Source organism: Marmota flaviventris, chromosome 18 (assembly GCF_047511675.1).
Source record: "Marmota flaviventris isolate mMarFla1 chromosome 18, mMarFla1.hap1, whole genome shotgun sequence".
NCBI classification, from domain to species: domain Eukaryota; kingdom Metazoa; phylum Chordata; class Mammalia; order Rodentia; family Sciuridae; genus Marmota; species Marmota flaviventris.
In genome coordinates, this window is record NC_092515.1 from 16,195,187 (window position 1) to 16,209,428 (window position 14,242).

Genomic DNA, 14,242 nt, shown 5'->3' on the forward strand with positions numbered 1-14,242 from the left:
GCATGAGGAAGAAACAATGGGAAAAGAAACAGGGATAAGGGAGGGGTTGTAGCTCAGTGGTAGAGCGCTTGCCTAGTACGTGTGAGGCACTGGGTTCGAACCTCAGCACCACATAAAAATAAATTTAAAGAAAAGTATTGTGTCCTTCTACAACTTAAAAAAAATTTTAAAGGGATAAAATGCTTACCAGTAGAACCAAGAAAATAATTAGAAGAGAAGAAAACAAAGCCACCTCTGAAGTGAACAATACTATGCAAGCAGGAAAAAAGTAAGACTTTACTATCAGAATTATGGTACAATAACCTCATCTTGCAAAAACAACAGGATGATGGATGAAATGGACATTGTGATGCATTATTAGGCTTCTGGGAAGTAGCATTAACCTCTATACCTATAAATCACCCACCTATCTCTCACATATACACAATAAAAAATCTGGAGTGGCGGCATGCTCCTGTAATCCTAGCTACTTTGGAGGCTGAGGCATGAAGATCCCAAGTTTGAAGTCAGCCTTTGCAGCTTAGAGAGACCCCGTCTCAAAAATAAAAAGGGATGGGAATGTAGCTCCAGTGGTAAAGGTCCCCTGGGTTCAATCCCCAGGTGTTTTTTTTTTTTTTTCTTTTTTAATTGTAGTTGGACACAATACTTTTATTTCACTTATTTATTTTTATGTGGCGCTGAGGAACGAACCCAGGGTCTCCTATGTGCGAGGCAAGCACTCTACCGCTGAGCAACCCCAGCACATACACACACACACCGCCTTTTTTTTTTTTAAGAAAAAAACAAAGATCACTGTTAGCTAAAAACAGATTTGGGAAAGGAAATTAGTAAGTAAGCTGGAGGATGGGTTTGGTCTGATGTCGAGGCCATAAAAAAACATCAAAAATCTGCTAACTGAAGTATAAGCCTTGGGTCAATAACAGAAGCTTAACTGAGGCTCCTACAAAGAATGAATTGGTTATGCTTCTTGCTATCCCCCAGAGGCATGTGCAAATCATCCTCAGGAGAAAGCAACTTCAAATTAGAACAAGATTATTATGAATCAGGATAAACGCCATTTGAACTCACAATCAGCAATCAAATACATGAAGAAGCAACTACAAGTGAGACATCAAAATTAAATCTCATAGCGGCTCTGGAGGCCGAGACAGGAGGATTGTGAGTTCAAAGCCAGCTTTAGCAATGGCGAAGCACTAAGTAACTCAGCGAGACCTTTTCTCTAAATACAATACAAAATAGGACTGGAGCAATTGCCTAGCATGTGTGAGGCACTGGGTTCGATCCTCAGCACCATATAAAACTAAATAAAATAAAGGTATTGTGTCCAACTACAACTAAAAAATTAAAAAATATATCTTTAAAAAATTAAATACTGGAACTGTCAGAAATACAGAATATAAAAGAGCTATATATATAGTATAGAATTTCTAAAGAAGTACAGGATAAAAACATAAAGAGGAATAAAATACAGGAATTATTGGAAATATCCAGCAAGATTTAAAAAAAGGAAAGAAAGAATTTATAAAAATACAAAATACAACTGCTGACTTTACAAAATAAAATAGTTGCGTTAAACAGATCATAAACACAATCTAAGGGAGGAATAGGTAAATTGGAAGATGTTAATACCAAAAAAGACAAAAACATTTGAATAGGATAATATAAATATAAAAAGAAAAATAAAAAGAGTTGTCAAGGAAATTTTCCCTAAAAAATCCACGTGTTCCACATAGTTCAACGGGTAAGATCTACCTAAGTTTTAAGGAAATTATAACACCAGTGCTGTGTAATTATTTTACAGCATGAAAGAACACTTCCAAATTCCATTTATGATATCAGTGTGCCACTGACATCAAAGCCTTGATGTCAAAGTTGGAACAATTATTTAATTTTGGAGTAAATGTGAAGATAAATCATTATTAACAATTATGTAAATATAATTACACCATATATAAAGGAGGAGTAAAACAGGGTAATCTTCTGTGGGAAAATATTACATTTTTAAAAAAGTGATGGTGATTAAAAAGTACATAAAAAAATAACTGAGGAAAAATATGAAAAAACATATATAACACATAGAAGGCCAGTCACCTTACTGTGTTAAACGTTCATACAGATTAAGAATTTAAAAGAGAAAAGGTCAAAAGACATAAACTGTTTATAAAAAGAAATAGATTTTAAATATTTTTTTAGTTGTAGTTAAATGTGTCTATTTATTCTTATGTGGTGCTGAGGATTGAACTCAGGGCCTTGCACGTGCTAGATGAACGCTCTCTTGCTGAGCCACAACCTCAGTCCAGAAATATAGATTTTAAACATATGAAAAAAATACTTGCCTTCATTCATAATAAAGGAAATATAAATTAAAATCACAGTTATTTTTACCTATCACGTTGGCAAAGAATTTTTAAACAGACTATGTTGGCAGAAATTATTGGTAGAAATATAAATTATTAGTTTCTTTGGAGGGTAAAAAAATACATGTGTATGTGTTTATGCATGTTATGCATATATGTAAATGCATGTATAGATGTATGTGTACCCATGTATATGTATATACACATCATACATGTTCTCTTATGTACGTGACAAATATAGAAGAAAATGGAAATATAGAAGAAGCTAATGGAAAATCAGCACTGAATAAAATTTTTACTGACGATAAGGGGGTAATCATAATTGAAGTATGAAAGCAAAAGCTAAAACTATAGTAGAAAGTATGACTATGATCCAAACAACAAACAGAGTAGGAAGTAAAGGACTATAAATGTCAACAGATTTATCTGAACAACTCAAAGTTCATGATTGTCAGTATACAAAAGTAAAGAATGCTTTTTAAAAAGGTGGACAGGGAGATTTTAGATACAATAACAGAATATTATTAAAGTCGGGTTGGAAACTGATTAGAAAAGGTTACTGCCCAGCACCCAGATTAGAAGGCCAACCCAGACCTCTAAGTTCTGAGGAAAGAATACTATCAAAAAATGACATCTTAGGGCTGTGGTTGTGGCTCAGTGGTAGTGCGCTTGCCTAGTGAGGCACTGGGCTCGATCCTGAGCACTGCATATAAATAAATAAAGGTCCACTGACAACTAAAAAATTATTTTTTAAAAATGACATCTTTGTTTTATAGAGTCCACACCAGCTATTACTACAAAAGTCTACAGGGTTTTAGAAAATACCTCTGGAGAACATTTCGGGTTGGATCAACTGCTCACTAATTAACCATTCATAGTGTTTTATCCCCATCCTTACCTGTCTGGTTCCCTCCCACTAACCTGAACAGTGTCTCCTAAATACTTCTTCTTCTACCACCCATGGTTCTTCTTCTTGCTCCAACTTGAAAATTACTTCAGGTTTGGTGAATGGATAGCCTGTCAAACAAATAACAGAGATTTGGGCACATATACCGGGAACAAAGAACAAACCAAGAATCCAGGCTGGCCCAGGAAAACTTGGCTTTGTGACAGACAAGAAAATGAGGATTCTGGGAATGCTGCCCTGGTGTCTTTTCATAACCAAGGATGATCTTCTGTTTTGAAAGCTGCAGTGTCAGCAGCCACATGAACAAAAGCATCTCACAGCCAAAAAGCATTTAAAAGTTCCCACCGGGCACAGTGTTCAGCACACCTGTAATCCCAGTGACTTGGGAGGCTGAGGAAGGGAGATCACAAGTTCAAGGACAACTTAACAAGACCATGTCTAAAAATAAAAAATAAAAAGGGATGGGGTTGAGAGAGTTCAGTGGTAAAATGCCCCTGGGTTCAATCCTCAGAACTATGACAAAGAAAAAATTGAAAAGTTCCATATATTTAAGACATATTTTCCCAAAATGTTTATTTCCATATAAAAACATTTTCCCAAATAGGTTTTAAAAATATGGAAAAATTCATATTTCTAGAATTTGAATTATATAGTAAACTAGTCTTACCTACTGTGATTAAGTTGTTATAGTTTTCTAACATCACATTCCGGTACAGGTTCCTCTGAGCAGGGTCCAGTTGCTTCCATTCCTCCTGGGTGAAGGCAATGGCCACATCTTTGAATGTCACTGTTCCCTGTAACAACACACTCCTGTTCAATCTGAAGTCTCCATCTCAGGGGATGTTGACAATATATTGAACCTTGTTCAGATACTATCAGAAATAAGAGGTTAAAAGAACCTGGCCTGTTATCATTTTCCAAAGAACCAAAACAAACAAAAAAACAACAATAATATTAGAAACATTCTGTCAGTTCATGTTCATTCACTGATTTAGCAAGTACATACCTTTAATAACTATCAAGGGTTAAAGAGAAGATATCGGGTACCAATTTATACTGAGTGTAAAAGAAATGGAAAAATAAAACTTTCAATTTAACTCGCTTGCGACCTCCTAAATACCAAGGGCAGGAAAAATGAAAGCAGGATTTGGATGGTGGCAAAAGCAGGGAGAGAATGAGCGGTAAAATTTGAGGTTAAATTAATAGGACATTAATTTACCAATTGTACATACTGTTCAAAAGGAGGAGAAATTTTTTTCTTTTTTTTTTTTTTTTTTGGTACCAGGGATTGAATCCAGGGGTCTTAACCCATGGACAACATCCCCAACACATTTTTTTGGGTGGGGGTACCAGGGATTGAACTCAGGGGCACTTAACCAATAAGTCACATCCCCAGCCCTATTTTGTATTTTATGTAGATACAGAATCTCACTGAGTTGTTAGCACCTTGCTTTTACTGAGACTGGCTTAGAACTCACAATCCTCCTGACTCAGCCTCTGAGCCAATGGGATTTCAGGTATGTGCCACTGCACCCGGCTTGCCCATTCCTTTTTGTGTTTTATTTTGAGACATGGTCTTGGTAAGTTGCTTAGGGCCTTGCTAAGCCTGGTCTGGAACCTGCAATCCTCCTGCCTCAGCCTCCCAAGTAGCTGGGATTACAGGCATGTCCACCATGCCCTTGCAAGAGGAAGAAAAATCTTTGTTGGAAATTAGTTTATCATCCTTTAGTATGTGTCTGTAGCCATGAAAATAAGATCTGATGGCTCAAAGAGCTTACATACATTGAGAAAGAGGGTCACAGAATCCTACAGATAACAACAACAACAAAAAAAAGATGCCCTGATAAATGGCTAGCACTAGAAGTATACCTGCAACTATGAGAAAATAGTATGAAGACAGTTATAGTGTGAGTTTCAGAAATGAGAGATTTTCAAGAAAAACTCTTAAAAGCAATGTGATTTGAATACAGAAATCTAACAGTCCCTCCTAGTTCAAAATTAAAATGCCCCAAAGAATATGAACACAAGAAAAAAATCTTTAACAGCACTGGAAAAAAGAGAGAAAATGTATTTCCTTATCTTTTGAGGAATTTCTACCAGAAATGGGATGAGATAGAAGTCCCCAACAGCTAATTCCCAATGTTTCTAAGAATTTATTTATTTATTTTTAAATATATTTTTTAGTTGTCAATGGACCTTTTATTTATATTTATTTATATGCAGTGCTGAGGATTGAACCTAGTGCCCCACACATGCTTGGCAAGCACTCTGCCACTGAGCCACAATCCCAGCCCTTCTAAGAATTTATTTTAGGATCTTTTATGACTCCATGAATATGAATATCCATTAATACTAAGGGTTCAGAGAAAGCTGCGGCACTGATGGGATATCATCTCTAGGAAACCTTTCCTGCTGAAGGTCAGGACACTTGAAATAATTATGATGCTAGGGCAAGTGTAACCATGTGGAATGATGAGGTAGGAGTCAACTATTGAGAATGGCAGAGCAATAAAACAGAAGGAATCTTGTTCCCTGGCCTTTGAAGGTAGAGGACCAGCCCTAGTCTGCTATCACCTAAAATTCAACACAAGAAATAAACTTCTGTCCTGTTATGGAAATGTTTTCTGAGATTTCTACTACAGGCAGTTAATTATAATCCTGACACATAAAAATACTCACGTCATGCAGAGAACACTTCAAGTACCATGTTTGTGGCAGCCATGGAGGTATGCACAGCTGAGAGTCCCAAATAGAGTTGGTAAACAGCCTGCAGTTTGAGAGCCAAACATTGCACCCAGCCAAAGACTGAACATGGGGGGAGGCACTGGATTGTAGACTATTGCTACCTACAGTATCCCCCTAATAGAAAAGTTTTGGTCAGCAACTTCTTACTGGTCTAGATGAGATTTTCTCACAGACACAGGACAGTCTGAATTGGCAGAAGAAAGAATCTGCAATTGTGGCATTTGCAGGAACATGGATGGAATTGAGAGCATTATGTTAACTGAAATAAGCCAAACTCAGTCAAAGGTCATGTCTTCTCTCATAAGCAGAAGCTCCTAGAGAGAAAAGGAAGGTGAGGAATCTCATGAAAACAGAAGGGAGACCAGAAGAGTAGAGGAAGTGGAGCAGGGTGAGGGAAGAGGGGAAGGAAAGGGGGAGGTCCTATGGAAAGAAACTGGTGACATTGTTATATTGTGTGCATGTACAAATACATAACAACAAGTCCCACTATTATGTATAGTTATAATGCATCAATAAAATACAAAATATCTATAATACAGAAATTATGCATTTTGAAGAAGGAAAAAAGCATGAAGTAAATACAAACTCAGAGGAATATGAGACATCAGTAAAAGCATCAAAATATATATGATTTCAGTACTAAAGTATAAGTTTTTTTAAAAGGGGGGGGAGAATTTTTTAATATATATATTGTTTAGTTTTCGGCGGACACAACATCTTTGTTTGTATGTGGTGCTGAGGATCGAACCCGGACAGCACGCATGCCAGGCGAGTGTGCTACCGCTTGAGCCACATCCCCAGCCCAAGTATTAAGTTTTTTAAATATATTTTTTAGTTGTAACATGGACACAATACCTTTATTTATTTATTTTTATGTGGTGCTGAGAATAGAACCCAGTGCCTCACACATGCCAGACAAGCACTCTACCACTGAGCCACAACCCCAGCCCAAGGATGAAGTTTTAAAGAGAGGAAAGTACATGAAAATATTGTAAGAAATAATGACTAAAAACTTACTAAATTTGGTAAAAAACACTTAACACTGCTATCTAAGGAGCTAGACAAACTCCAAGTCGGATAAACAATAAGGTACACACCTAGACACATCATAGTTCAAGGTTGAAGTAAAGATAAAATCTTAGAGCAGCAAGTGAAAAACTTCATTATCTTCAAGGGAATTACAATAAAATTAACAGCTGAATCAATGGAGACCAAATAACAAAGGGACAATATATTCAAAGTGTTGAAAGAAAAAAAAAGCAGCTTTAAATAAAGAATCCTATACTTAGGAAAGTTATTTTTTAAAAAAGCTAGGCAGGAGGGGCTGGGATTGTGGCTCAGCGGTAGAGCTCTCGCCTAGCACGGGCGGGACCGGGTTCAATCCTCAGCACCACATAAAAATAAAGGCATTGTGTTGTGTCGATCTACACCTAAAAAATATACATTAAAAAAATAAAAATAGAAATGCTAGGCAGGAAAAGCCAATGGAAAAGGGACAGAGTCCATTCTTTAAAATAGTCTTTGACAGATTTTACTTTTCCCAATTAAAGTCCATTTATTTGTTTATTTTAATGTTTTATTGGGTTATAATTATACACAATAGTGGGATTCATTGTGATATACTCAAACATGGACCTAATATAATTTGTTCAATTTCATTTCCCAATATCTTTGCTTTCCCTCCCATCGTCCCTCTCCTATCCCCTTTATCCTATTGGTTTCCTTCTGTTTTGTTTTATTTATTTATTTGTTTGTTTATTTACTTATTGTTTATTTACTTATTGGGTACTGGGGATTGAACTGAGGGGCACTTAACTAACCACTGAGCCACATCTTCATTTAGAGACAGGGTCTCACTGAGTTGTTCACTTTTGCTGAGGCTGGCTTTGAACTTGAGATCCTCCTGACTTAGCCTCCCGAGCTGCTGGGATTCCAAGCATGTGCCAATGCACCCATCTATTTTTTTTTTAATTTTAAAAAATAATTCTATAGGGTTATAGCTGTAGCTCAGTGCTAGAGCACTTGCCTCACATGTGTGAGGCACTAGGTTAAATCCTTAGCATCACATAAAAATAAACAATAAAATAAAGATATTTTAAAAATAATATTTCTTTAGTTGTTGATTGACATTTATTTTATTCATTAATATGTGGTGCTGAGACTCGAACCCAGTGCCTTACACATGCCAGGCAAGTGCACTACCACTGAGCCACAGCCACAGCCCTCCCCTTCTTTTTGTTTTCTTGCATTTTTCTCTCTAGTTTCCACATATGAGAGAAGCTCATAAAGGTTAAGATGAAAATATTGTTTAATAGCTTATAGGCTAATTTAGGGTCTAGGAGTACTTGAGGTTTTTCATTATGAATATCATGAAATTCTTACTTGAGCTCTGGGGTTATTTTTAAATTAAAAAAATAAATGACTGAGGGCTGAGGCTGTAGCTCAGTGGTAGAGCACTTGCCTCAAAGGTGTGAGGCCCTGGGTTTGATCCTCAGCACCATATATTAAATAAATAAATAAAGATATTATGTCCATCTACAACTAAAAATAATAATAATAAATTACCTAGTTATTAGAATGTGTCCAGCACAGATTTAGATACTAAGGATAGCAGTAAGAAAGACAACATTCTGGTCCTCTTGGAACTTACATTATACTTAGGGCACACGGAAATGAAAAAATAAATGAGTGAATAGGCAAGACAAAGTATAATAGTAATAAATCATTAAAATGTAATAAGATAATGGGTTTAAATAATATACTTTGAATTTGGTAACAGAAGCTGTTGAAGAGGGTAATATTTCAGCTACAACCAGAATAAAGAGAGTCATATAAACATGCAGGATGGTGGGCTGGGGTTGTGGTTGATGGTGGAGCACTTGCCTAGTATGTGTGAGGCACTGGGTTTGATCCTCAGTACCACATAAAAAATAAAGTTATAAAAAATATGCAGGATAATAAAGCATAATGATATGTTTAAAGTTGTTTCTTTAGGTATAAACTTTATCTCTTCAGGGGTGGGAAAATTCAATGTGGCTGAAACATCATAGATAAGAACTAGTATAGCACAAGACAGTGGTAAAGATGGAGGCAGAAGGCATATCCTGAAGGGTTTGGTTTGGTGAAGGACATTATCCCAAGCATAATGGGAAGCCATGAGATGATTTTAAGCAGGGAAGTTAATGCCTTAGGTTTTCAGTGTTCCCTTTCAATGTTCTACAGAAAATGAACTACAGATGATCAGTGATAAATGAAGGGAGATCAGTAGGAAGGTACCAAAGTAGTTCCAGGTAAGAGATAACGTGATGTGGGCTACATGACCCACAGTAGTATTATTCAGTGACCAGATCTGAGGTATGATTGGTCTTTCGTAAGTTAGATTAATCTGATAGTTTAAAAAATCTTATTTGCATTTTATTAATCATGAGGGTGGCTGAAGTCATAGAGGAAAGTGGCTGGGAACAAAGGCTCCACATTAATACTGTTCAGACTCCTGATTCTAATACAATCTACAACCTTGAGCAAGTTTCTTAATCTTTCTATCCTTTTTATCCATTGTATTTGAAACATGGAAATAATGAGAGTATTCACCTCTTGGACTCCTTATGAAGATTTTATAATCTATGTAAAACTTTGACATTCTTTATATCATTATTTGTAACTTTTATGAGCCCTTCCATTTTATTTTTTCAATTGCAAATAATTTCTTTCATATCCCCAGTTTTCTACCAGATTTCATTTTAATTACTGGCTTATAAATATATTTAAATACTAGATTAGTCTGCTATATATTACTAAAATTGTTATTAGTTTATTTTATTTATGGTTATTGTATCAAAAAGAATACAGTTTTTGTAGACCCAGATTTAGTTGAGTTTCTCTTTTATCACCTATGAGTTCATATTATGTCAAAAAGGCAAACTTGTGAGGATAGAAAATACACTCAAGAAGGTTATCTTGGAGTGACTGGGAGCCCTAGATATTGTTAGGGTATATTTGTTGACAGTTACTTTGGAAAACTGTTTTCAATAAAAGTTGACCTCATATATAACTTATGATGCAGAAGTTCATCTTTTGGTATATATCCTAAGGAACATGTGCATGTGTCCAAAATGGACATCTACAATAAAGTTCACAGCAACTATTTATAATTTCTCTAAAATAAAAGTCATCTAAATGCCCATTAACAGGAACTCATATGAATAAAATGTGGTTTATTTACATAACTGAATAATAATATATGATGAAATTAACTGAGATCAAAGACACACTGTATATCTCAGTACAAAAAAGCTTTGAGCTGAGGGTGAAAAGGCAGTGAGAGAGATGTTCAATATCTGAGAGTGTAGGGTAAATGTGAGAGAGAAAGATCACAAAAGAAGTGTGAAGCAAAAGGGTTAAATTCTGAGAAAAAGGAATTATCCGTGAAGAGGAATTAGAATATCACTTAGTCTAAGGGTCAATAAAAAAGAAATAAGGGATTGTGGGTTCAATTCATTAAAACTATGAATATTCAAACAAAATGTGTACTAGGTGATGAAGATAGGGCAGAAAACAAAGTAAAACACACTGCCTGCTCACAGTCTAGTTAACTACACTTACAAGAATTTACCAGAAATTATTACTTTACATTGTGGCTCTATCAGAAGCAAATGCCCACTGAAAAAGACAATTACATAGGGTCGTTTGAAAGCCACATAGCCCACATCTTTCTTCAGATAGTCTAATTTTTTTTAAATTGAGGTATGGCATGCATAGATTAATGTGGTACAATATGCTGATGTTAAGTGTACAACCTGATAAACTTTTGAGACACTTACAGACATGTTTACTCAAAGTCAAAATACTAAACATTTTTAACACTTCAGCTTAATTCATGCCTTTTCCCAGTAAATACCCTCTCATAAGGAACCACTATTCTGACTTCTATCAAAGTAGATTAGTTTTACTAGCTTTTGAACTTTATATAAATGAAACCTTTTGTATATACTTTTTGTTTCTGGCTTCTTTTGCTCTGTTGATGAGATTTACCCATCTCGTTGCATGTACCAGTAATGTAGTCTTTTTTATTGTGTAGTATTCTATCATATGAAATACTATATTTTATTCCAATTTTTTTTTCTGATGTTCACTTGTATTCTAATGCTAAGGCAATTCAGATATTCTTTATTTTATCTTTGATCAAAACAGACCAACTGAAAGCTAGCTTATCGATTATAATAAGTCACACAATTTTCATTAATCAAAGTGGCAATAAAAAAAGCTTATTTCTAGGGCTGGGATTGTGGCTCAGAGGTAGAGCGCTCACCTAACATGCATGAGGCACTGGGTTCGATCCTCAGCACCATATAAATATAAAATAAAGATATTGTGTCCACTATAACTAAAAAATAAATATTTTTAAAAAAGAAAAGCTTATTTCTGTTAGGAAATGTTTTTTTTGTGTACGTACAATGAAAATTAAGTAATGAATTTCTGCTCTAGTTTGCTGTACTTATAAAAATGAAATTCATAAAAAAAGTCCATCAACAAACTAAAAACTTTTTTAATGAAATTCATTTTTGAAGCCTAATCTCTCTGAATGGACCCATTTCATAAAATAGCCACATCTGAACTCTTCCCTAGTTTTAATCTTCTATTTCCTCTGAAAATTTTTTTTTTTTTATATAGGCCTTTCTAATTTTCTATATGGATTATTGCCATCTCCTTAAAACTGCATTGCAGAATAAGGCAGGGAACAAAGAGAAAATTTAATATTTACCTGGGACTCAGTCATTTCCTCTTCTTTCTAGAAAGGGACAGGGTCCAAAGAGGCAGAGCTGGGGAAGAGAGTAAAAGTCATTAATTAGGAGAGGCCTGACTTGTGTTTCAGAAACCTGTTTCCATAGGTACATTAAACACCACCTCTAGCAGAATGATACTTGGATCTATCAGAAAGGTCAAAAATATTCACACCCACAGAGTATAACTAGTATGGTTCTAGGGAACTTAGTTGTGGGATGGATAGGAACAGGAATGCATATATGAGAGATACCCCATGAATATATCAATAACTCTGTCAGAAAAAAACAGCTTCATGGGAGCAGGGGTACTGGGATTGAACCCAGGGACACTTTTCCATTGACCTACATCCTCAGTCCTTTTTATTTTTTTGAGACAGGTTCTCACTAAGTTGCTGAGGCTGGCCTGGAACTTGTGATCCTCCTGCCTCAGCTCTCCAGTCTCTGAAATTATAGGCGTGCACCATTAAGTCTACGTCTATTACTTTACTGTCTAACAATTTTTGTTGTTGTTGACTTACTTTAAATAACTTTTGTTGTTCATTTGAAGATTTTCCCTAAAAAGATCTTTTAAAAGAAAATTTGGCCAGATAAATTATAGTGAGAAAAGGAAATTTGCCTGGGAGCAAAGAGATTTTCCTTCTAGTCTTTCCTGTGCCAATAATAAGCACTGTAACCCTGGGATTGGTTTCTTACAATCATTATAATGAAACTTTAGCAGAATAAGATGGTTTCTGAGCAGCTGCACCAGCATTGTGAAGTTCTGTAAGGAAAACTTGGTATCTTTTTCTTTTTTCCCTTCATGTTTTTAAAACAGCTTTTATTTTTTAAAAAGTTAATATGTGCATTATAGGAAGCAGAAAAATAAAAGCAAAGAATAGTCATCCAGTCATGAGCAGCTTAGTTGGATGTGTCCTTCCAGGTCCTGTGTGCACACACACAGCATCCCATTTTGTGTGACTGAGATCAGTGTATCATGCTTTTCCACACATCACGAATATTCACTAATTCAAAATCCCAGAGCTACATGAATATACTATACAAGAATATACTGTACCAATTCAATTTGTTAGGAAAAAACTGGGGCCTTTCTTGGGTACAAAAATTTCAATGAACACAGAAATGGCAACAGACCTCTAGACAGAAGTATTATTAGCAGAGTCACAACTAAAACAATGTATTCCCTTAATCCTCAATTTACGAGACAAAACAACAGAGTACACCAATCATATTTCTTTTTTTTTAATATATATTTTTTTGTTTTAGGTGGACACAATATCTTTATTTATTTTTTTTAATATGGTGCTGAGGATCGAACCCAGTGCCTCGCGCATGCCAGGCCAGAGTGCTACCACTTGAGCCACATCTCCAGCCCCCCAAACATGTTCATTATGAGATTTCTACTATCAAAATATTAGCAAGAAAGACGTTCCCAGTGAATGCAAGTGCTCCTACAGCAGTGGTCAGAGCAAAATGTAAATCCTTGAGCACTTGCTCCTGCCTTTCCCTACATGCTCCTTCTGCCCCTCTGCTGCAGCCTAATCGACAGTCCTCATACTCACTGCCCAGGGCATCACAATTCCATGTCCAGGATGCATCTTTTCCATCAGGAATAACAAAAAGATGTAAAATTTACAAGTTGGCTAATTCACTGGCTCTACTTTTTAATGATACACTGTCACCTCAGGACATCTAGAAAGCTTGAATGTTGTGAGAAACTTGGTATCTTGGCTTGCTAAGGATAGAGAACCGCATGCCTGCACCAGCACTGTGAAGTTATAATAGACACTGTGACTGTCTAAATGCTTACACATTAATCCTTGCAAATCAACCCTCAATTTTGCCACAGTGGCAATCTGCCTTCTCCCAGGGATGAACTATGATTAATCTAGGTTAAGGAGGGCAATCTCATTCCCTTTTGCCAGTTATTTTCCCTGACAGCTGAGTTATCATGTGAAACAGTATTGGATACTAGATAATATCTGCTCAGGGGAGGAGTTATAAAAAATTGTTTTCTAGTATTATTATTATTGGTGCTGAGGTTCTTGTGGATACCAGACAAACATTCTACCACTAAACGGTATATCCCCAGCTGTTTTCTGATTTAAAAAAAAAAAAAAGGCATTATAATCAAGCTCAACTCTTTCCTTTTGACTTGGACATGGATATGACAATGGCTCACATCTAAATGGATATTTGGGGGCTGGGGCTGGGACTCAGTGGTAGAGCGCTTGCCTAGCGTGCTGAGGCACTGGGTTTGATCCTCAGCAGCACATAAAAATAAATAAAATAAAGAGAGGCTGTCCATCTACAATTTCAAAACAATTTAAAAAAATAAATATCTGGCAGTTAGCTTTATAACCTTGAAGTGTTAGGTATAGGAACCAACAGTGACCAGTTAAAGGCGGTGGATCAAAGAAAAAAAAAACACCAAGATTTGATGTTATAAGAAA

The 14,242-nt window shown here is 35.8% G+C and overlaps 1 protein-coding gene across 1 annotated transcript in view; it reads right to left on the reverse strand.

Moving 5' to 3' along the window:
- LOC114097362 (zinc finger protein 569) overlaps positions 1 to 14,242 on the reverse strand; it is a 54,173-nt gene that overhangs the window by 8,411 nt on the left and 31,520 nt on the right. Inside the window, exons 4-6 of the mRNA XM_027941254.2 lie at positions 11,771 to 11,828; positions 3,932 to 4,058; positions 3,279 to 3,374 (exon numbers count right to left, since the gene is read on the reverse strand). Coding sequence (XP_027797055.1) covers positions 3,279 to 3,374; positions 3,932 to 4,058; positions 11,771 to 11,785 — 238 coding nt within the window. The 5' untranslated portion in view covers positions 11,786 to 11,828. The remainder of the gene's footprint in view (positions 1 to 3,278; positions 3,375 to 3,931; positions 4,059 to 11,770; positions 11,829 to 14,242) is intronic.